General features: G+C 36.8%; 1 protein-coding gene across 6 annotated transcripts in view; it reads right to left on the bottom strand.

Moving 5' to 3' along the window:
• Positions 1-26,187, bottom strand: part of Hrb27C (Heterogeneous nuclear ribonucleoprotein at 27C) — a 140,793-nt gene that overhangs the window by 61,512 nt on the left and 53,094 nt on the right. For 4 of the 6 annotated variants that reach the window (XM_083118354.1, XM_083118351.1, XM_083118350.1 and 1 more), the window contains 2 exons: positions 16,070-16,236; positions 7,434-7,475 (listed from right to left, as the gene is read on the bottom strand). In XM_083118354.1, coding sequence (XP_082974480.1) covers positions 7,434-7,475; positions 16,070-16,236 — 209 coding nt within the window. The remainder of the gene's footprint in view (positions 1-7,433; positions 7,476-16,069; positions 16,237-26,187) is intronic. The other 2 variants (XM_083118353.1, XM_083118352.1) reach the window with 1 other exon arrangement.

Here is a 26,187-nt window from a genome sequence, read left to right on the forward strand (position 1 = left end):
TTCAAACAAAGAAAAGTTGTTATTGTTGATAACCCCTACCAGAAGGCCGGTTGACAAATATTTGCAGTAACTAACAAAAGCAAGCTGAGTTCTCACCTTTAACTGCCGTGTAATTCATATCCCTTGGTAGTAGTATATTTTTTACATTTTGTTTTTACTACAAAAGTTCTAAAAGTTATTAATTTAAATTCTAAGCATATGTTTAATTTATATAATTACTGCATATTCTTCTTGGATGGGGAATGGCCAGTTACATTATTTTTACAAAATTTACTCATACTCATACATACTTGGTCATACCCAGGACCAAGCTTTAAATCCCTTGAATCGCAGAATTCCCCCCCAAAATTCAAGTGGAGGCAGCGACAGACTCTGCTCAGGTATCCCCGTGGTCGCCATCCACGTACTTACAAAACATAAGCCCCTAAGTGAAGTGGACATATGTAGTGAAAATGGTAATTTTGAGAAAAATCCAGGCTTTTTCCAAGTTATCCAGGTACAAAAGTAGATTCCAGGCTAATTCCAGGTTTCCCAGGTCAGTAGACACCCTGTACTGGCAAACTTTGATATTTCACATTTTTTTTTTTTTTAAGAACAATCGAGTGCCAGCCTAACAAGTGTTAATTATTTTTCACATGCAAAATTTGGAAATTTCATTTTCCACAGTCTCAATGATATTTTTGCTTACTCATCTCACATCAAATCCAAATGCTACAAAGTTTAATTTCTTTACATTTAGTTCAAATTATGGTACAATTTTACACTAATTTGGTAGCATATGCATGTGTATTGTGGCATCACTTTGAAGAGTTTCTTGGCATTTTATGTTGTTGTTGCAAGTAAAAGCCTTTCTCCACTATTGATCTAAATACTCATATTTTGAATTCAATTCTTTGCTGCCTGTGCAGTCATAGAACTACGAAAAATTGTGCTCATTTCCTGTAATGGATATGCCTCATAACTGCCTGGAGTTTATTTGATCAAGTGCCATGGATACAAGAAATAGCACATGGGGAATACCAAAAGGACTATTAGGAAGAGATTTAAAGGAACATCTGAACAATATTCAGCAAGGTAGATGCTGAACAGAAGTAAGTGAACATGCACGGATACAAAAACACAATAAAAAATAAAGTCTCAAAAACTGAAATAGGCCAACAGAAAAAAAAAATCGCTGAAATTTTCTTATCCTCTCTTTTAGAGAAAAGTTTATAAACACAATGGTTAAAACACTGTTGAAGCCAATATTCCCAATTCGCACAACAGAAGTAGAAGATTAAATGTGAAACACGAGTAAATTCAAATGTAACAGTATTTCAACATTTAGCATTGACTGGCAGCTTGTAAATGTTACCGTAGTGTTTGTTTATTCAAATGTATTGAAATGTTGAGTATTTAAAAGGTAGTGACTACAGAAAAAAAGAATTTTAATAGTCCTCATCTTTTGACTTTTTGAGATTTACAGTATCACTATCAGAACCACACACAGTGATTTCAATCTGTTATTATAAAACTGTCATAGAAAATTAATTAGTCCCTTTCAGGGTTTCCTCTTTCATGCGCATAAGAGAGCTTTTGGGCAGAAATAACCATAATAATGTCACTTGAACACAAAACTACAGAAATAAGTGCAAACTTTTGTACCAAAGTGACAAGACAAGTTGTACTTGCTTCTTGCATATCATGCAGACTCATGATAATAAAGTTTCAAATCTGCAATTTTGAATGGGAGTTCATTTCTGAAAATGAACAATTACTATTTCAAGAAAATAAATTTAATGAACTTCACTAACACACCCAAAGAGAATTCTGTATTAAAATTACAGAAGGTACATTCCCCAACATGACACACACGAGAAAATTACAAAATATCGATCACATATCCTTTGCACTCCGTGTTTTACAATAATACACATTTCTTGGGAAGAGTGAATATACACAGCAAATAAGCATTTTTGTGACATCAAAGCATCAAGAAAATTAAGATTCATGCCCCAAATGGAATTTTCACAAGAAACCTAGTTTTCATGATGGATGCAGTAAACCCAGGTTTTAATATTTCATACGTGAAGTTTGGTGTTTCCACATTGCGAATTTGGATATAGTACCGTTGCCCAAAGAACACAAAGCAACAAAGTGCAGCAAACAACCCAACCTTCCAGTCACCACCCTGCAAAGCCACCAGACAACGGAAACCAAAACAACTGCCAGTTGAAAGAACAGATGATGCAAACCTGGCCTGGCATGTTTTGGATGGCATGTGCTCCATCCTTCAGTATACTTCCCGGAGCTTGTTCCAAGCAATTGCCATTTCTTTTTTCTTTGCTCCTCAAAGGACTCTAGTTTCACTCGGATGATGATAATGTCAAGCACAAAGTAAGGTTTTCACTCCGACAATAGGACCCAGAGTTCTGCGAGACAGGCATCATGAACCTCATGTAGCGCTGGGATAAATGCCTGAACCGGGGAGGGACTAGTTGATAAGTAGTGTATGAAGTGTCCTTTCACGTGAGTCTGTCTGTATTAATCTAATAAATAACAACTGGAATTTACAGGCTTTGTATTATTTTTTTCGATCATCCCCCTAGTAGATACTTCTTGTGGGGGGGGGGGGGGTATAATGTATAAGAAAAGCAGTGCTGCCATCGTACAGAAAAATCCAGGAAACTGCTTCTAGCATTGACCCTGTGAAACACTGGATGGACTTCTTGCAGGGGAGGAGGAACAGGCCACTCTTTGAGAGCATGTAATCCCTATCCCCAATTTTGGAGAGAAAAAAAAGGAGGAAGAAATTGTGTGGGCAGTGAAGCACTTCAGACAGCTGTAAAGGCTGATAGCTGCAGCTTGGCACCACTTAAGGAGCCATGTGAATAATTCTAATTAGTTTTATATCAGATTGGTACAGGGACATGCAAAACCACTTCCAGCGAAGGTGCCCAAGACATTTTCATTTATAGCCTATGCCTTTTTAACCTTTTGCTGCCCAAGCGTCTCGAACGAGATACACAAAAGTAACCCTCAGGGGACCAAGCATCTCGATCGAGACGCTGTGTCAAGGTCGTAGTTTTTACGTTATAACTTTCTATTTTTGGCTAGAATTTCGATTTTATTTTTTTATATTGTTCCTAACACATGTATTTAACAGAAATGGTTTTTTGCATATTTTTTTTTGTCTTCATGAAAATGGAGAGGGAAATGCAGGAAAATGGCCTTCTCTTTTGAGTCTCTTTTCAAGGTCAATTTTTTGCCGACAAAAAAAGACCGGCTTTGTTGTTCTAAAGCAATGCTTTTCACTCCCTCCTGCTAAGTGCATTCAAAGGAAGCTTGTTTATCAGTATCCGATGTCAAAATGAAAGTTTTCCGTGAGGGCGCATGCAAGGGGGGGGGGGGGGAAGACTGGTTGTTGAATCTGTGCTGTGAGAATGGAATTTCGAAGCGTGCTGAAGGAAACCTTTGTTTGTTTTATTTTTAGCACAAGTGGCAACAGGGGTTACCCAGCATTGTCTAAAAATAGAATTTCAAGCAGCTACAAGAATTGGCGCTAATTTGTCACTACGTTCCAGCTTTTCGTCCGTGAATGTTGTGCGTAGGTGTAGTTTTGTGCCCAAGTGCGAGGACATTTTTTGGGTGAAGTGACAATTTTTTAAAATAATTTTTGGGGGTTTTCTCCCTTCCCCCTCCATATACACCAAATTTGCATAAATTTTGCATTTTGTGCATTTTGACATTTTTTCGGGACGGGGGGGGGGGGGGGCAGGGGGAAACACCATTTTTTTTTTAAGAAAAGTATTTTTGAGGGGATTTCCCCCCTTTCCCCCTTCATATGTACGCCGAATGTGCAAAAATTATATATCGTCTGAATCTGTGATTCATTCTGCGTACAACGGTATATCTTTCATATCTCTAGGGCATTTAGTTTCTGAGCTATAGTCATTTCAAGGTACCGTTGCATTTTGAAGCTTGAATCAGTGGCGTGCCGACCATTCCTTTTGGGGGTACAACTCAAGTTACATTGGTCATATGATAATAATGCAAATATTTTTGTGTTCCTTACATGTCAGTGATCATTTCCATGTGCATGTCGACACTGTCATGTACTTTTTCCTTGGGGGGAGGGGGGGAACCAAATTTTTTTTCCGAAATTTTGGAATTTTGAGAGTTAGCCCCTCCCCCCGCCACATATACGCCGAATTTTCAAAAATTTCATATAGTCTGAATCTCTGGTTCATTCCACGTACAACGGTATATCACTCATCTCTCTAGGGCAATTAGTCTCCGATCTACACTCATTTAATTGAAACTCTGCATTTTACTCAAAATCGGCTCGGGCAATAGAGGCTTACTTGTGAAGAAGGCCTTGGGCGGCAAAAGGTTAAGTAATAAAATTATACTGAAGCCAATGCACAGGTTGCCAACTGTTTTGTTAGCTTCTCGTTTCAATTCTTGAACCTCACAATGCGTAAAAACAATGAATGAGCATGGCAGTGAACTATTTACATAGTAGAACTTCTTTGCATGCCATTCTACAACATTCATCCCTGGACTCTTAAATTTTGTCAGTGTTGTACATGTATGATTTTGCTATCCCTTAATCTATTATGCAAAACTAATATGTTGTGTGGTGTCTAAGGGTGTGCAGGATACAAATTTTTCTGCAGAAAAATTTATCAGTCCCAATCCACACTTCAGGAAACTGCTTCGCAATTTTTTGGGTCCTAAACAGTCTGGAAGTTTTGAATGGTGACGTATAAAAGTCCTTAATTCTTAAGTTTTCTGCACTCTAAACATTTCTTACACATGACATGTTTATTCCACAAATGTGAAATAGGCCACTTCAATGAGAATTAGTGTGTATCATTCAAAGATCTCAGTGTAAGGAAATTTTTAACATTCCCACCCTGAAAATCTTCCAATATATATGAAGAATGTTGGGATTTTCAAAATTTCCCATTCAAATTTCATTCCAACAAATTAAAAATCAGCTTCAATATTGAGTTTTGACTCCCACGGGCAGCCAATGCCGCAACCAAGATAATTCAAACTGCAGGAACTGTGCCTTGGAAGGGAGAAGCTGTTTCGCTTTGGTCAGCTCAGATTGGAGGACAGGTCTCCCACAAAGGATGATGTAAGGAAATTGGATTGTTGGACAAGCTAGTGCCTAGGTAGTTTGTACTGGATGTTCTTTTGAAGTGATTAAGGTGTGCAGGGCAACCAAGTGACTTGTCACCATGGAATGTTGTAAAATTTACAAGTTCGGCAACCTTGTGCCTGTTAGATATACTTGGTGTTACGTGAGTACCTTATGACAAGCGTTCTCCTTATGTAATTCATTGAAATGTAAAGCATCCAGGTGGATTTCCAACCTCACAAAATTAGTTTTGGCCTTTAGATATAAGTTGAATAACATTTTATTACAAATAATAATTTTAACCAAAACCTTGAGCAAGAAGCTTATGACAAAATCGACGATATATTGCAAATTTGAGAAATAAATGTTCAGATACGACTTTTATGCCTAAACAATTTATGTCAACTAGACAATTTCCCCAAGTTACGACCTTTTTGATTTCACAGTTGCTGAACAAGGTAAATTATCCCCTATATAAATAAGGTTTCCCAAAGGCTATCCATTGTCTCTTGGTATTCTTGTAGTTAAATATATAATTCTGTTGACTTGTTGCAACCTATTGCCTTACAACGAAAGATATCCATGGACAATTCAGAGCAGAGTACGGAGTGCAACGAGCTTCGAGGGGAGATAAAGTGTTGGTTGGCCAGGCAAGTAACAAAATTTGTTTCACTAAGATTATACTTGGTACTTCTTTCAATCCACAATCTTCTGATAAAACATAACAACAACTACATATCTTCGAGTTTAATATTTTATATCAGACCTCTTGAAGTGAATCATGACGACGGAAGAAAATAGTCAAAGGCGTATACCAGGCTATGTAGGCTATCCGCAAAGCCCAGGCTCAGAAGAGAAGAAAAAAATCGATCACAAAATGTGCATAAATTGTTCATTTCAATGAGATGATGATGGCGTTTCAGGAGTTGGCACACCAATTTCTTAGAAGTTGTTACACTGGGAGTTGGCTATCTTGCCCGCTTTCTTCGAAATCTGCAGGGAGCTGCGTGGATCGAGCTTGGCAGTCTTCTTGCTATAATACAGTCAGTGTTGCGAACTCATTATTCCCGGCGTGACATCTTCCCTACAAGGGTGGTATTTTGAAGTGAAACTATTACAGGAAAGGGAAAATTGTTGCTTACGACAGAAAATTCCCTCTGGGCCAAGGACATCACTTTCAAATGAACACTTGGAAACTAGCATGACAAGAGGCTGTTGACCTCTTGGGCCCTTATTTTTTTATAAATAAGCATGAAATACTTTCCTTATTTTTTCTCTTAATGATACAATGTACATTTTCATAATTATTTGTGAAGTGTACATTAATAATCACTTCAATATAGAAACTGATACATAAATTAACGAAAAAGAGACACCCGCCCGCAAATATCTGTCCATTCAAATACTATGATATGATGAGATAGCCCAGGTCTTGAACCCAGCATACCACTGAGAATGGTATATCGATTAAATAAGTGACACAACACTAGATGAAGCTCTGACCCATGCTTTACACAGGATTCAAACCTTTGGCACCAAGACTTCATAGCAATCAACATAAACCACTCCCATCCTGGAAGTTTATAATAAATAAATCTTTATATGCCTTAATGGTATATGTACTCCAATAATTATGTGCGTGAGCATGCATGCACACAAGCACCCGCACACAAACACACAAAAGACAGAAGTGGGTCAAAGATCAAGTTACATGCAAATAACGGAATCTGTAATCGAAAATATGCTGGTGTACAGTAATTAAGTAAAGATTAAATTCTAAAACCTTCCTCTTGGTCCTAGCTAATGAGGTTTTAAAACAAGGTATCAATTTTAATATATTACTGAATTACAAATAAATTAATCATTGCCAATCAATTCTTAACTGAGAAGAAAAAATTTCCCAACCATACCGTGATTTTATTATTTCCATTTTTCTTACTAGAACATGCAATCCACAAATCCAGCACTTCACATTCCCCCTTGTTTACACACAAATCTCATCTCATACAATATCCCATAGATTTATCAACTTACATAACATTATGTGTGTATATATAATTTTTATATAAATTTCCTCTACTCTGAAAACTCCAAATTTTGCTGTAAACAGCAAAGCACAATTAATATCTCTTCCACTATATGCTAATAATGTAATAGTTAAATAAATATCTACGTTAAGCAGCAGAGGTGCACCGATAACTAGATTTGCACTGGTACCAACAGAACATGAAACTAAATGTTTTCATTTTGAAGCTAAACTTCCGGTGAAGAAATTACAACTAAATAAATAATAAAACAGACTCACAGAGCTCTGCATGCCTCTAGGGGTACATTGCTTGGGGTCAATCTGAAATGTATTTAGGTCAGTAGTAGTTTTATACTATATATGATTACACTAACATTCACTTAGTCCTAACAATCAAACATAATGAACATGAACCGTTGAAAAAAATATTAAATTATTGATTACAACTTAAATTTAGGACGACATCGAAAAGAAAGGAGGTGCACCGATTTTTATTTAAGTGCCGGTGGTCAGACAATAATGTATTAGGGGAGTGGAGCACCAATACAATTGGCCTTCATTTAAAGTACGTAGTCCGATTCTTTAATATATTTATGGCAGTCAAATTAACAGCACAATATCTATACAACAAATTAATATCATTATATAAGGGGAGACAAAATAAAAGAAGCAATTCATACATATAGTGACTTTACATCCATAATGTGAGTAATATTATGCCAAATACTTTCAGAATGGAAGCTACAAGTTATATTTGCTTTACTTTTCTGATCCGACAATGCCGGAGGCCTTTTCCTTTTTTGCTATTTGCACATTTATTTCCTGCCAAATTCACTTTCCCGCACACTGCTGTAATAGTATTACCCATCCTAAAAGTATCCAGCATAATGTTAATTATTTTACACATTTCTTTGTTTTTGCACTATTGACAACAATGTATCATGAGATAAACAGAGGAACGTAACACGAAGAGAAAAAAATGCTGTGCTCAGTTCTTTTAATGTATATACTCACTTTGAAGAGCTCTACTTGGTGTCACATCCATGTATCTCACAAAAAAATCAGTATATTGATGATACGTGACTACTTTATTACTAAGGAGAAGAGATGGAAATACATCAAATCTGACTCCAAATAGAGCTCATAAAGCGGATCGATACATTTAAGAAATTGGAGTTACACTCCTCTGTTTCTCTCACAATGAATAGTACTATTTACTGTAAAATACATGAGTGCCACAGCCATGGCATCACTGTAATAGAGTACCTATGTAGGCTCAAGGTTACAGCTGAAGATCCAAACCATGTGTAAAATACAAAATAGCATTTTCCTAATGAAAAAGATAGAACAAAGCATTAAAATTGGATGCTTTTAGTTTGAAATTATGATGGCAACACCAACATGCAAGCTTCCTTGTTTATAATTGTTGTTATTTATAATTTAATGTCCCTTAACCTCACAACAATAAGGAAGAATGAGGATTAGATGCAATACAATGGAACAACCATGTTCTTTATGGGACCAAAAACAGTAGAGCAGAGCTGATCAGCCTGATGTATTTGTGGAAGAACTCTCACATACATGTATGGACTGCATAGTGAACAGTATAATTGTAGTATTGTAAGAGGTGGTGAAGAAAAAGACCAAAAAAAAAAAAGGAGGGAGAGAGACACTTTTGTGCAGTGGGAAACCTTTTGTCATCCGATTCGTGCAGCATTTTACTTACGGCAAATGATAGAAACAGGTAGTAGTTCTGTGCAAACGAGGGTGCCTTTCCCCACAGTATATTTTACTTCTAAACTCAAACTGCTCCCTGACTTCTCTTCTGCTTGCTGGCAAGTTCAATGGAGCAGACAGGAAGCTCACACCTCATGGAGCACTCATTAGGTTGCACAGGTGCAAGTGAGATGCTCAAACCAGCAGTTCAGGGAGCGAGACTAATGATACTTGTTCACCACATATAACTAAGTATATCATATGTGTACTGGTGTAATCTGCTGAGGTATGAAACTTATTTCAAATGAGATATTTACAACTGGTTACTTTACAATTGCACATTGGTCCTAGGAAAAGTTTACTGGCATTTAGTAAACAACTATAAAGTGAGAGTTTTTGTGTTTCAAGTATCCTGAGTTAGACTCCTACATGAAACATTTGCAGCTGCTTTCACCTAAATGAAACAAAAAGTTTACACTGCATCTATTTTATTCAAATTCTTGTACTGTAATAGGAACGGCTGCCATGGCATGACAGTTAATTCCACTCAAGACCAAGCATAAATTTTGCAGAAGTGCAATTCTAACATCTAATTATTCACAATTCAAACTCTTAAAAAAATACTTTTCATTAGGGTTGAACCAATGCTGATTCCAGTGAAAGTATGTTAGAATTTAATCACTGATTCCAGTCAATCCGATTTCCCGAGTCCAAGTGTGCAAATATGGCAAGCAACACTTGCACCCTAATTTTCCTGAAAATTATGCAAAATGCATAATTTTAACCCCTTAAGTGGGGAATTTGTTGAACTGAACTACAGGCTATGTTCATACTTCATCTCATGTGCATGTTCATTCAAGCCCCTCTGTTGAAATTCCGACCTCTAGGTGACTCATGTGCTATATTTATCTCGCACCTGGGACTGTTTGTTGTCGGGTTGATGTATGTTGCATTGTTTAGAATGGTGTTGTTAGATCCAGACTGCATAGTGGAAATTCTGCATGAGGATTCCGCCTCAGAGTTTGAAGTTAGCGAAGATTTTGATGATGCAGATGAATTTGGAAGATTTGGAAGGTAAGTTATATTAGTAATAATTAATTGTTGACAATATAAACAGTGTTGCAAACTCTAGTATTTTATGAATGAAGTGAGAAGAGGTAATTTTTTTGGGTCTGTTCATCTTGCCTCTTGCTTGATTTTCCTACATGCACTGATACTTTATGTAGTTAATTATTGAAATTTCCAGATTACAAAGTTAAAATATCTCTATATTAACATTTGTTACAATGTTGTACTCTTTTTTTTTCACAAAACATTGCTGAAAAAAATATTCAAAAATGTCTGAAAATGAAAAGAAAATTTAATGTGTGGTAAATAAAAACAAATTAAAAATATTTTTTCTATGATTTTTTTAAAAAAAACCAAAAACTGCAGACCAGAGGTAAAAATGCTGTATTATGAGGCCAGACCCGAATGTGATAATTACTATGATATGGTTCTAATGGAAGAAATAGATATTACAATTCATAAATATTATGAACCTCCTTGAGTTATTACAATTTTCAAGTATCAGTATTGGTGGGAATCAGTGGTAGCAATGGTAACAGCAGTGGTATTGGTATAGATTCAAAATATCGAATCAGCCCCTAATGTTATATCTTGGGAGAAAAATATTGATAGAAATTTAGCCCTAATGTTATATCTTGGGAGGAAAATTTTGAAACAAATTTAGCATTTCCCCCTTTTATTTCTCAGAAATACAGTTTCCTTTTGTTTCTTCCTCCTACTACCAAAAGATTAGATGTAGTACGGCATATGCCTAAGATAACTTAATTAAAATGTTCCATTATTTCCACGTTGAAATTTTTATTGTAAGCACATTGCTTTGAAAACCAGTCAATAATTCTCTGTACTTCGTCTCTATTCAATTTGATAAAGTATCAACTGCTTCACAGTCGTGATTCAACTAGGGGAAATTAAAATTAATTGCTGAAATAAATGTGAAAAAATTGTAAAACTGTTGTAAAGTTAAGGTAATGTTATCACTATGCATAGCATCATGCCTGCTTCAGTTTGTTAAGTCTACCTTTACTTCGTGCACACCCAGACTACTTGGGACTGGGCCTACAGTTAAAGTGGGACCCGAACCACTATGTGCCTCCACTGGATATTGAACCTGGGACCCCTTGACAACAAGGCAACAACAGGGCCTCCCCACTATGCCATTGGGGAGGCCCTGATTGCACCATGCTCTCAAGCCACATAAGGGGTGAGGAGGTGATGTGATTAATGCTATGTTCCAGTTGCCTTTAGCCCCCCTCCCCCCAAGGGTTGCCCCATGTGCTCATTACTTAAGAGGCTGAATGAGTCCCAAAGCCGCCACCCTGTCAAGATTTTCCACCCTGGGAATGGAATGGCTTGTCAAGCTGCCCCAATGACTGGAATGATACTACATGAACATGAAATAGTCCATGGTTCTGCATTAAAATATTTCAAAATAAGGCTATGCTTCTTCATTAAGGCTCAACTATACCTTTGTCCGACATCAGCAAAGACACTTTCACATTTTACCCTCCTTTCGAAAAGCTGCTATGATATTACAAAATCTTAAAAATTAAATCTGCTTAGAATTTCTTCCAGAGATTTCATGTAAACCTTTGTACAGTTTGCTTTCGCTGTTTAGATATTGTCAATTATTTCGCGACTACATAAACCTATTAAATACTTGCGAATATTTAGTCAACAGTGAAAGCATTGTAATTTTTCAGATTTTGGAACATCATAGTGTTTTTTTGAAAGGAGAGAAAAATTGTCATCCACAAAAGGTCCAGTCAGCTTGAGAACTGCATACTTGCCATGGCAATCCAATATATTCAGTGCTAAACTAAAAGCTGCTACTTTCAAATCCTGGTTGATCCAAAATCTTCGATGGAGACATCGAGTCAGGTAATCAACACACCAGACCAGATTTAATGGGAAGTACAAAGTCAGCTTAGCAGACACAATCAAGACGAATGAAGTGAAAGTTTATTGTAGCTATATTAAAATTTCAACATTTGTGTATGACATTTGCTAGCCCTCACGGCTCGTGAGTGAACTACAATGTTTTCAATAAAGCACATTTCCTCTAACAAAATCAAATCAATTATTGCTTTCCTGCCATTCTTGACATGTAATATACATGAATTACCTAAATCATTCATTAACAGCTACTTTTCTCATATGCACATTCGACTACATTTCAACCTATGCTCGAAACATCTACATGCCTATATATAATTTTGCATCAAAGATACTTTCTCTGCATAATTCAAACTTGGATTCTCAGTGTTTCCAAAAGCCATCGACAATGGAAATGAATTAACATAACTGTGACGACCACTTTTGTCTGTAGCATGAGAGTACCGACAGTGATGTGCTTAGGTTTCGATATTTTTGATTGGGAATGGGCTAATGTAATTTTTTTTTTTTGTAGATACTGATGAAGTGTACATTGATAACCAACGTTCTAATTAAATTTCTAGCGAAGGTGAAATTTATGCATTGTGCCTCCCAATAATGTGTGTTAAAGGAAGAAGAAAATTGACCAAACTATTTATCAGCTTGTCATTAAAATGGAAAGCACTGCATTACAATGAAAATTTAATTACAAACCAGGACAAATAATTCACAGCATAGAAATAAAACAAAAAATTAGAAACAAAATGTTGGTTAAATCTTGAGATGTAGTGTATTAAAATAAATTGGTTGTAAGAGAAGGAAGACAAGGCATATTAGCGATTAAAACACTTGTCGCTAATAATGCAACGAAAATGTAGGAAAAACCAAGAAATGAAGGGCTCGGGTGTAAAACACGGGAAGTGACATTTTGGTCATTTTTAAGTTACAAAGTAAAATGTGACATTTTGGTCATTTTTAAGTTACAAAGTAAAATGTGCCATTCCCAATTTACAAGTGAAATTGCCATGTCATACAATTTGCATGGGACTCAGTGAAAGCTTCTGAAATTGGTAAACACAACACAAAAACAATTTATCTACAGTGTAGCTTCTAATAACCTTTTCTCTTAATAAACTCAGAAATAACCAAAATGTCACTTACCATGTTTCACCCCCGAACCCTTCAAATATTAAATAAAATCGATAAATGTAAAAGAAATACTGTTTAAAGGGTGTGCACAATACTTAAATCATGCATCAGCAAATAATTGATACTATCAACATTAGTTTTAGTAAATTAATGAGAAAAGTTAGGGATGCTAATATCAGTCTCAAGGAGACTGAATTTTTTCACATTAATGTGGATAAAAGGGAATGCAGTATAATTCTCCTGTTTCAATAATCAAAATGGACACTGTACGGAGAGAAGTCTTTTATTTTCATGTCTAACTTTGCATTCTTAAATTTTGGCACATTCAATGATCGTTTAAAAAAGATGAAACTTTATTTGTTCTATGAGGTTGGGTCAGAAAGTTGTTGCACTCAACCAAAACTTTTGTCTAACTTTTTTGAGACATTATGACTACACTTGTTAGAAAAACTTGTTATACTTCAGTTTCACAGATGCTGTAATGTTTTTGACATGGCAGCAACAGTTCGTTCCTTACTGGTCTTGAAAGATGTGTCCTTGCAAGTGAATGCAAATTGAAAATCAGCTGAGCAAAAATGTGTCAAATGTAAAGCTTATCCTCTGTGCATTGATTGATTTGCTTTATTTTACTTTGCTTTTTGTGCCACTTTTGGCTAATTTGCAAAGATGGGGATGAGTGATGATATGATTAAATTAATGGAAGAACACTAAGAAACATCCATGCCCAGGCCAGGATTTGAACCCAGGTCCCCTGGCAGATAGTGCAGGTTGTCTGAGAATTGATGCACAGATATTGATGGCAATTTCCGGCACAAAAAAATGTGAAGTTGAGCAATGAATTACAAAGTTGAATGTGTTCACAAATAAGATTCTTGCAAACATGTGAAAATTTTAAGACAGAAAAATAATGTTTACAAAAATGCAAGAGGGAAATCTGCTACCAAAAATGTGCATAAATTCATAGTTTAGGTGAGCAAATATGCATTAGTAAAAAATTAGTTCTACTGTGGAAATAAGGAATAATATACCAACACGATCAAAAGTTTTACGATATTGATATTTCTTCATTTATATATAATTTATTGTAAATGTAGCTGAACACAGAAGCTTATGAATTACACTTACATTTTTGTAGTGATTAACAATATCTTACTATTATTTACCCTACAATCATCAAGCTAGCCTTTACGGTACCCCAAATATAAACTGCCAGGTGAAGGGTAATTTAATTATATTAGCTACAACGTGACATTCATTCTGACAATGGTGGATGCAATATTTTTTAAACAAAAATAGCCTTTTAAGGTTTTTAATCTCATGCTGTATGGTTTGGACATTATTATTATGTTGCTAACTCATGTAAGAATAGAAACATAAATCACTGAAACACAGGCTCTGTCCAAAAGGTACGAAGTACGTACTTGAAGCATGGTTTTGGCGGAAGTGATGTCACCTAGTACAGTTCGAAAGCACCAAGGACAGGAGTACGCAAGTGCATAGCTCGCAGTCCAGATGGAAGCTGACTCTGTCACGTGATTTCCACACTCGTTAGTTTGTTTAAAATCGCGGAGCTAGAAAGCCACCAACACAGGTTAAATATACATTATGGGCCAGCAAGTTGTTGGTTAAAGTGCTTCTAATGTGTGGAAATGTATGTGTACGAACATTTGAAAATGCAACGTGATTTCTATGGTGAAAGCCAAGTGTTTAAAACGTGGGGAAAACAACGAGTACTCAGTTTTATCTAATGACAGTATTTGGCACTGCAGTCAAAGTGCAATTCGAAAGACTTTCACTTCCAGTCCACGACTTCCAAGACCGCACTCCAAGACCATACTCGGAGGATGCTCGCTTCAAGTACGTTCTTGCACCTTTGGGAAATGGCCATAGGATCAGTTTATTTGATATTCAGCCTAGAACATCTCAGAAACTAGAGAATTAAGAAAAAAATATTTTAGAAGGAACAAAATTCAAATAGTATGGTGGACATTGCAGATATTCATGAATTCAGTCTAATTTTTGTGAATGTGATGGTCAAACTTACAAAGTGTCTATTCCTTTATTTTTTACAAATTTTGCATGCATGGTGCTCACATATTATCAATGTTTAAATGATATTGTGATAAACTCTATAGATAGTAGTCAATGCATTACTAACTTATAATATGTAGCAGGAAAATTAAACAACTTCTCTGTTACAAGTAAATGGCTTCTTATAATTTTGCTTCTGTATTTGCAAGACTAATAGCAAAATTACATGAGAAAATTACTTCAAACCATAGTATGTTCCAAACCCCGATGTAAATATAGAAAATTGATCATTAGTATTAGTTGTTATTGAATACCCTGTGGAGGTTTGCATGACGCACACTGTTAATTTGACTATAAATGAACAAATACAAGAAGAATCCAATCTGTGGCAAACTTTTTTAATGCAGCCCAAGAAAAAAATATTTTGTATGTAATTAAATTATGCCACTCAATTCAATCCCTAGAATGGGATAAAAATTTAATTTTATATTCTAATCTTGATGGAAGATTTTGTCTAATAATGCATACAACTGAAAAGTGTACTCATTCCATGTTACAAACCATCTGAACAAGTAACCTTTACAGTAAACAGCCTAATTTACGGTTATTACTTTTCAGGGAATGTAAAAAAAAGAATCTGCCATCGGTACCATTCGCAAAACTTATGCATCGGTGCATCTCTAATTCACAGCAATTTGTAGTAAAAGAATTACCACTACACTTATATATTACTAACATATAGTATAATTTTAATGTCATCTTTTTTTTATTATTATATTTTTACTAATTTTAGTTTTTTGTGAATATTCCAAAATGTTCTATGCACTTTACTACACCCGAAAGTATGAAAAACATTTTAGTATGTATATTAAATGTATATAATTTCAGTACAGAATGCATACCCCCACACACACATGCAGCCTATTACACATACACACCCATTCTATAAAGTGTATATAAAATTACTATTCTTACACAGAAATTCTAGGGAATCCATATTTAAAATTCAATGCACAAACTAAAATATGAAAGCAAATCAAACATCTACAAATCATATGCATATATTGCTTGTTACTCACTGTTCGTCCATCTAACTGGTGTGGTCCATTTTGTAAAACTAATTGTACATTGGCAGGGTCTGCAAACGTCACAAATCCAAAACCACGTGACCGACCAGATTCACTGTTCTTCATGACTACACAATCGATCACTTCTCCATATCGGCTGAAGTACCTTTGCAGGTTTTCTACAAGAAAATGAGAAAAACAACATTTTAGAACCTTAATAAGCGAAGGTTTTAGTAAATTATATATACAAAAAATGGTAACCTCCCCCCATTAATGGGAAAACCAGAAAAATTAATTCAAGTATGCAACACGAAAAGGTGAAAGGAATAGCACATTTCAGATGTGTTCATTAAATGTGTGCGAGGTGGAAGTTTTCTGATCAACATGGGAAGTTATTAAAATGCATACTTTCTGGATGGGAAAAATTCCCAATTTCAAAAGTTGAGAAATTTTCAGAAGAGAAAATCGAAATGTCATGATCAGGGGTAAATAATAAATAATAATAATAATAAATAATTCGGGCGTCAGCTGCTTTTTCTCAGGATATTTTATTTTCTTTCAAATGGGGGCTAAGAAAGCCAAGAATCCAGCTAAGATGGAGATACACATTTTGAAAAGTGACATTAAAACATTTAATTTATTAATTAATACAAGACTAAATTAAAAATAATTAATTCTTGTACTGGAGTGGCCTTCCTAAACAAGGCTCTACTGGTAACAGCATAAATAACTAGGCAATATATTCTCCCACTCTTATCATATTGCAGAAGATTTTAAAAGATTTTTAAATTTGGTTAGCAACAGTGCAAAAATGTATAATGGCATATTTATTATTTTAATTTAATGATACATGTGTCACGTGTGCGACGAAGAACTTCTTGAAAGTTGTGAGTTCCTCGCCAGGGGTTTCCATTGTGAGAATGAACAGCCCAATATCATACAGTACTGACGTTACACATTCATTGCTGTAAGAGATCGCTTGCAATCATGGAAAGCTGTTGTGACCCATCTTGAAAATGTGGCCCATGGAAGAGACAATGATGACGCTAAAGCTAAGGGTTTGCTGAAAAGTTTGAAGCAATTTAAATTTGCTAAGCTTCTGTACTTCCTTTAGGATTTTTACAGGAAACTGAACACTTTAAGCGTGGCACTACAAAATTACACAATAAGAATCTTTTGATTTCATCTCTGAAAATAAGAATTAAACACTGTATTTCAGTTTTGGCTGACCTGGAATCTAATGTTGGACCAAGCGAACAAGATTTCTTAGACCATGTATCCATTTCAGGGAAGATCAGGGATGTGCAGCTCACAAACATTCAAAATGGAGAGCAAGAGTTTCAGACTGTTAGAGGAAACTTAATTAACAATGCGAAGGTGTATATCACACAAAGATTGCAATCTATATCAACAGATGTGATTGCATGTCTCCATGTTTTCGACACCTTGGGTTGGCCTCCCAAAGAAAATATTCTTCAGTAGCTCTACATGTACTTCAACCCGAACCTCTATAATGAGAAAGTGGATGTTCTGTTAGCAGAGTGGACAGAATACAAACTTTTGTTTACTTCTCTGACTTTGAATCAGACGCTGGAGAAGATTCACAGTGAGGAATATTCAGCAAGATTCCACAATTTGCTCCAGATTTTGACATTTTGTGCTGTTCTACCACTGAGCACAGCTTCATGTGAGAGAGGTTTCAGCTGTCACAACAGACATAAGACTACTTACAGGAACTCTCTGAAGACTGAGACACTGGATGATTTGCTCCGAGTTTCAGTAAATGGACCCCCTCTGTCAGTGTTTGGCCCAGCAGCTGCGATTAATAAGTGGTACTTCAGTGTAGAATGACAGTGTATGTTCTTTTTAATAATTGCTCATATTTGTATTATTTATCAGTAAAATAGTGGCGACCAAAGATTTTAGTCCGGCGACGGACTTCAAACTTGAAATTTCATGCCCTGTATTAAGATATATTCGCAACATGCAAAACTACCAGCTTCAGACTTTGCTCTACATACTTGAATCTGCACATTCCACGTGGGCTATCACCACTGAAATAGCTTCCTGAAAGAATGGGCCTCTTAATCTTTCCTTTCGCCTTATGAAATACAGATATGATTATTAATTTCAAATAAGAGTGGATAACCTCAGTGTCCAAAGCTATATTCTTTTTGGGGAAGGGGGGGGAGAGAACCTCTGCGATGAAGAACCAAACTAACGACTATATTAATCACGAACAAGCACACTACCTCTGCCTCAAGCAGCTCACCTTAAAGTTAACTACCAGCTTGAAGGACCTAATGCACACAAGTTATCATTATAATTTCCTCTTGGTACTTTTTAAATGGAAACATATTCAGTAGAAATCGAGAAACACTAAAATGGAATGATGGAACATTTCTATTTGAGTTTTGTTACATTTTGTAAATAGTGTGCAAATGGCATGTTTTGAACAAACATTCGTAATTAACAACGTTTTTTCTTGTTAGTTGAAAATGGCATCTGGTAGCGTAAAGGAGGCAGTTGAACCAGAACTCAGTTGCCAAATCAGTATGACTTCTGATGAATATTGCATCGAACAGAAATAAAGGAACTGAGCTACAAGAACATTCCTTCCAGTATGAATTGCATAAATATTTAGATATATATTACATTGCTCTGTGGACACCTAAAAAAACCGAGTGGGATACAAACATGTGATCTTTTGTACTTGAAAAAAGAAGAAATGTGCAAGCTTCTAATCAACTGCTCTATAACATTAGTGAAGAAGAAATGTGCAAGCTTCTAATCAACTGCTCTATAACATTAGTGACAAAATATCTCAAAGTGTAGATGTTTGAGCAAACCAACACCTGCCCATATTCTGCAACATTTTTCACAACATATAGTGCAAACAATGTGTATTATGCAATAAGTCACAGCAACTAAAATACTCCGGACTTTATTGCATAATACTAGAGTTGCAAAATAGCTGGCTTTTTTTTTCGATAAAAAGCCAGTTTTTTTGGGGCGAAAAAACAGAAATTTGGGTTTTTACCAATTACAGCTAACCTATTTTACTTGAAGTTACTGTTGTGAGTTTACAGGTTTGTAGCGACATATTTGACAACTAGCTAAAAATGTTTGCATGATGTAGCAAGCAAGAGTTTCCCAGTGGAAAACATATTGCATAGTGGTTCCGATACAATTTTAACCCTAGCTTACCGAGGGGCAGAGGGGGGCTTGCAAGCCCACCACCTCTTTTTCTTAGATTTTCACCTGTTTGAAAATAAATTACATTGTTCCCTAGCGTGTTCCCAATATTTCTGTATTACTTTTGTTCATAAAAACCATAAATGTAATGTTATTAGGAGGCAAAATGCACTTGGTGGGCATATCAGGCACAATCTTTGAATGCATCTCACTCGAGACACTCATGCCAGTGACAGTGTACAATTGGTTGGTAGTGATGGTAATTATTATATTTAATAAGCAACTGCACCTCTACAAACAAAAAAGCATTTTAAAAAATTATGTATTTTGAGAGTTTTAGTGAATGATAAAATATATGAAACACTCATGCAATAATTGCTTATTATTCGTAATTATTATAGTTAATAAATAACTGCACATATATAATCAGCAAAGAAAGCAGTGATTCAATAATAAAATTGTTTCTTGAATTTTAGTAATAAAAAAAGTGTGGGCTTGTAAGCCATCACCCGGTATGCAAGTTCCTTGTATGATACGAGCATGGGCATATTTAAGGGGTAGGGGGGGGGGGATCAATGGGTCCAAAGCTCCCCATAGGTTTAGTAAAATTACCACATTACCTGTTCTATACGCTGTGTGCAGACTTTTGTTCGTAAAAAATTCTTCCGACTTATTTTGTTCTCATAAATTACAAGCGTATAGAACGGGATATGGATAGGAAAGAAATTAATTCCACACCAGATGGGACTAAAAAGAAAATGTCTGCAATTTCCTGATAGTTTCGGAATTTCTCTGGAAAATACTCAGAACAATCCTGACATTTCACAAATTCTATAATGCCACTAATTTCTCCCGAAGTAGCTGCTCGTGAACTTATAGCACGAATATTATAATTTCATTAGAAGATCCCGATATGGTTTGATACCATTCAAGGTTTAAGTATTCCTCAGTTTCTAATTATTTGATAATTTGAAATTTCCCAACTGTTTGATAATTCCGCAAGTCGATAAACCATTTTCCAAACTCTAGATCAGAATGGGAAACTTGTCCCTATTGGAAATTGTAACTGCATCTGGGTTAGCTTCAGCTATTAGAGTGCGCGTCCAATCTCCTGCATATGGCCTTGAACGGCTCAACAGCACCAGCGAATCAGTGTGGCGTTGCCTAGTTCAGAACCTGTTTCACCTGTACCTGGCGCTCTGATATAAATAGATTATTTCAAGTGTCAGTAGTTCAACAGATGGAAAGATAATGAATTTGCGAGTTATGTATGAAAAACAAGCATGATTGTAGCTTATACCATACCCTCTGTAGAAGCAATGTTATTATAAACGTATTTGCATTGTATCCTTTTTGCCCTCCCTTCGTTCCTGCTTTTAAAATAATGTTCGAATGAAGAATAGGGAAGTAAAATGGACTTTAAGAAGTGCCAGGCTCTAACAGCTCAAGCGTGTGGTGTGAATCAAGCTACCGTTTTTCGGATATGTTCGGGGGCAAAACAATGTTGATCGGGGCCTGCTCCAATGTTTCAATCACCTAGAAAGCACATTAACGTACCGAAATGAACGACAAACTTAGATGACTTTGAAAAAGACGTAGTTCGTAGAACCATCTTTGAAGTTTAAGATTGTGGCGAATTTCCTACTGTCAAAAAGACAACGTATTCTTTACGGGACAAAATATCTTACAAAGGCTCTAGAACTTCCATCTTGAGAATATTGAAACAATTAGGCTTCAAGTACAGGAAAACCAATGACGGTCGCAAATTTCTGATGGAGAGAAGTGACATTGTTACGCCAATGTGCCTCCAAAGGCAATGATGCTACCACTGCACCATGGGGGAGGCCCTTTTTTACCTTGACGAGACATGGGTAAAACAGAACCACACATTAAAATGTGTTGTTAACTTGTTAACCAAGAACTTGACAATGTAACACAAGAACAATGAGCCGCTTGTGTTAAACATGCACAAAAATTACAGGAAAACGATTTTGTAAGGGAGATAGATCGAGGCGAAATTTTGGACCCAATTATAATAAATTTCAAGGATGACACAGAGGGCGAAAGTACTGCGGTCAGTGACTATGAGCACAACGACAGCAGTTGTTGGAGTGACGAGGAGCCCCTCTCTGGCAGTCCCTCTGGCATAATCAGGTACGTTCTTTTCTCCCATTAAGTTTAATATATGTTATATTATCTAATGTTCCGTGCTCTCCCTGACAAGGCATTTCGATCTTTTCCGTGTGAGATTTCGACATGGCACCACTGAAGTGCGCTGCTATTGGCTATCGCCATATGCAGGATATTTGACACACACTGTAGTACTTCTACTCTCTCCGAGTTGAGTGGGTGTGGACTTAAAAAAAAATAGTTGGTGAAGAATATGATGGTGCTACTGTAATGGGTGGAAGAATTAAGAGGGTGAGATAAACACAGTCAAAAAGGTTTCCATCACCCGAGAAGTGATCAAAAAAGCATCCGCAACATGCCGAAACCAACAATAAACGATGAAGCAGAGCTCATTGTGCGAAGTATCGCGGTCGACGTGCAATACCGATCACCACAGACGACTACCGGAGTCGGCAAGCGCATGCGTGTGTTCGAGCGTAGCTCCACGGTAGTCGGCGAATGTTAGTTAGGTGGTCCTTGTGTCCAGTTAGCGAAGGCGAGCGAATGCAGCTGTGTGCAAGGTATGCCTAGACGTACGACAGTGCAGTTTGATCGGGCCAGGATAATCACGCTGCTGCAGACTGGCATGTCACAACGGACTGTAGCTAGGGTTGTTGGAGTGGCGCAAAGGGATGTCTGTAGGACCTGGAGGCGGTATACAGACACAGGAACAGTAGCAGATCGTCAACGGACAGGTCGTCCACGGGTCACAACACCAGCACATGACCGCTATGTACGACTCTCAGCTTGGCGACAGAATACCATGACGGCAAGGAACATCACTCATGCCCTCCAGGCAGCCGCTGGTGTGCGTGTGTCAAACCAAACTGTCTGTAACAGACTCCGAGAAAGTGGTTTACGTTCCAGAATACCTCTCCGGCGCCAGTATCTATTGCCATGGCATCGGCGCGACCGTGTACATTGGGCCCGTGCACATCGAAATCGGGGACCCGGTCATCGGGCTCATGTGCTCTTCACCGATGAATGAAGGCTCTGTCTGAGGCCATCTTCACGAAGAGGACGGGTGTGGCGAGGCCCTGGACTGCAGGAGCAGCTTCGTGGTGTCCAGGGGGTCCATCCATACCAAGGAGGAGGAATCATGGTGTGGGCAGGGATCATGCTCGGACGTAGAACGTCCCTAATTCCAATTAGAGGGACACAAACAGCTGTTCGTTATGTCAGGGACATTCTCCAGACGACTGTGGAACAATTTCATCAGGAAATTGGTGACGAATTTGTCTTGATGGATGACAATGCCTGTCCACACCGTGCACAGATGGTGCACGATTATCTGCAGGAAGTTCCGGTTCCGTCTATTTCTCCTCACACCGATGATGCTATGAAATTAGCGAAAATTTTGAATTTTTCTACTGTCCGGTGAGTGTTTCCTTTTACCTTCTTTGATTTTTACTTAGCCCTTTTGGCCCTCCTTGCTTTTATCCATATATATATATATATATATCACCTGCCATCTGGTTGTGTTGTGTTGCACATAAAAGGGGCCTAAAAGTTGAGGCCGAAACTTACGAACGAGATTTCCTGTTCCCGTGCAGACTTCCATAACGATAAGTCAATGAAGACAAAATTCCCTGACTTTTTTGACACCTCAAATTCCCTGACTTTTCCCAGTTTTCCAGGTCTGTCGCCACCCTGAAGCCACATTGAACATTTGTGAAAGTATCTCTGAAACTTGGACTGTTTGTTTATTTTCATGTATCATTCTTTATTGTATGTGTTATATATTTATTAATGTAGCCCTTTCAAACCCAATGAATCATTTATAATTACCCTGCAGTACTGGTTTATAGTTTCTAACTTGATGGAATATGTGAGAATGTATATCATACAACAGTTCTTTTCATTCAGTAGAATGACTTCTCAGATTTTTTTATGACTGAAGTGTTGTTGCTTGCCATTTCCGAACTCAGAATTATTTCTGGGCAGTCAAATAAGAAACAAAACAAACTAAAGTGTACAACGTTGGACAGAAAAGTGAAGACTGCAAGAAAGACATTTATTTGTAATTTTGCATCACTTTTCTCCTTTTAGCTAACACTGATGAGGATGCAATGATTAAAAGAAACTGATGAAGGTACACATAGAAACCTCCATGCCCAGCCAGGGAACCTACAAACATCAGTCGCAAAATAAAATGCAACGTGGTCGGTCACCAAAGTGGCAGACACTAGAAATTAGAAGATTGGTTGTAGTCAAAGAGAAAGCAGAAGTAGGCTGAGGCTGAACCAATGCTGTAAAGTAAGAATGAAGAAACAAGTATTATCGACTTCAGAATTACTGGTTATAATTTATGCCATTTGGGTTCAGAAGTCGCAAGATAAGATAGGTTGAAGATAACTTTTCTCAAAAAGTGCAAACAAACACTGAGAATGGGACAGATTAACTAAAATTAAACTAAACCAGATCTGGTTCCACATTGGGTCACGTATTTAACATGGTTATAATTAGGGCTCTGATGTTGAAGACACATCATATTTTTTTATACCTTGAAAACCATGCAAAACATGGTATCAGTCAGTTTCCCTTCAGTTAGAACCAGAAAACATTAATTTTATTTTACATTTTTTGGGTTGTTTTTACTTTCATGTCCTTTTTCCCCTCCTCTTTCATGAATTTTAAATGCATTTCCAAGCATAACTTAGATATTTAAATTTCCTGACATGATCTTTTAACAAGTTTTCCATTAATCAAGAATATTGTGGTAAATCTATTTTTCCTCCACCAAGCTTAAAATACTTTGTGTGAAGTCTACCTTGAGGTTCCCTTGGTGCCCTCTATTATCACTTTGATATGTGGTTTTAAAGTAAAATTAGTCAAAATTTTTAAAACATGTAATCTGATGTACGCAAAACACAACAATATCTTCAGATGCTGACTGACTACTGCATCATGGAAGGACCAGTCTGAAAGAAGATGAATGACTTATACAAAAAAACGTTGCATGTGTAATTTATGTAACCTTGAAGTAAAATAAAGAAAATTACATTGGCACGTGATAGCTTTTATCCCTTTGCTTCAGTAGTTTAAACCAGCAAAACAACGGGTTTTATTGAATTATTCAACTACTCTCTTGTAATTTATGAATAATCAAGCTTTCATGTTTATTGCAAAAATAATTTGAGTTAATTTTTATCATTTTTTGACATTTGTTAGGTCATCAACTTCCAAGCCCTAGTTATAATTAACCTGACCTTTATCAGTGTCAGTCATATCAAAAGTCACACAACTTTGATCTTAGTACAACACAGTTGAAGTAATATTGCATGAACATTTTAAAATTAATTTATTTTCTCAGGTGGAAGTGTTTATTTCCAAATATTATTTTTGTAAGACCTCCATGGTGGAATCCCGAGCTCCCATCAAACATTTTATGCATTATTCTCAATGTGTAGAATACAAACCAACTCCACCATTGCCTCCCTTAAACTGGGTGAGAAGTGGGAAAATGGAAGAGCAACACCTCATTAGTGCACTAATTCAGCTGGTCAGGTTGATAGTCCCATGTAAGGGTTCCTTGCCCGGGGTTACAGTGAAGTCGTCAACACTCAACAGCAAATAATAGAGGCAACATGCTCTCTTGGAAAAATTTCATTGGATTTTTATTTAGCTTCACTTGTGGCTATCGAGACAACGATGCAACGGATGAGGGGACACTCACAAAGAACACCCCATGGCAAAGTCTGGATTTGAACCCTGGAAACCTGTTTCAGAACATCTTTCAACATATTCGAGCAATAACTACATGTCCCCGTGTGACCAAAAGAGTTGGGTGATTTTTTTTGCAAATAACTGACAAATTTGTCAAAGCAGTTCTTCCAATCTTCTTGACACACCTCCATAATATAGTTTTTGAATGCATCAACGGTGTCTTCCGCCGACGAAAATCGTTGTCCACGCAATTTATTCTTGACATTCGGGAACAAGAAGAAGTCATTGGGTGCCAAATCAGGACTGTACGGCGGATGACCCATTAATTCGATTTTTTGACTGTTCATAAAGTCGGTTGTTAGACGATATGTGTGACAGCTGGCATTGTCTTGATGAAGAATGATCCGACGGCGTTTGTTTGTTTTCCGTATTTGACCGAAGACCTCTGGCAAACAAATTGTTGTGTACCATTCAGAGTTGACCGTTCTATGTTCCTCTAAAGGCACAGTAGCCACATGACCAGTTTTCCCGAAAAAACAGGCGACCATTTGTTTCGATGTGCTTCGAGCGCGAACAACTTTTGTTGGATTGGGTTCATCTTGAAACACCATACAGTCGACTGCTGTTTACGTTCCGGCTCATATGCATATATCCATGATATATGCATATGGCTTGTGCACTATGTTAATATAAATCAATTAGATTTCATAGTTATTATTGTGACTGTTACAATCTTATATACGTCTTTTGAAGCACCACGATTGTATTTATTGAGCATTTGTTTGCACCAATTGACGCGAGCGTCTTTTTGAATTTTTGTCAAATTATGTGGGATCCAACGAGAACATACCTTTCTCACAGCTAAATGATCATGTAATATTTTATATATGCTGGTGGAACTAATGCCTATGGTTGCCTCAATCTCACAGTATGTCACATGACAATCTTGCAGTATTAGGTTTTGCACAGCATCAATGTTTTCTTGAACAACAACTGATTTTGGACGACCTTCGCAAATCTCGTCGGTGAGCCACGATTAAATTCGTTATACCAGCGTTTCACAGTGGCAAAGGATGGGGCTTCATCGCCAAATGTGGAAG

Source organism: Lepisma saccharinum, chromosome 3, assembly GCF_977018435.1.
Source record: "Lepisma saccharinum chromosome 3, izLepSacc3.1, whole genome shotgun sequence".
Lineage (NCBI taxonomy): Eukaryota > Metazoa > Arthropoda > Insecta > Zygentoma > Lepismatidae > Lepisma > Lepisma saccharinum.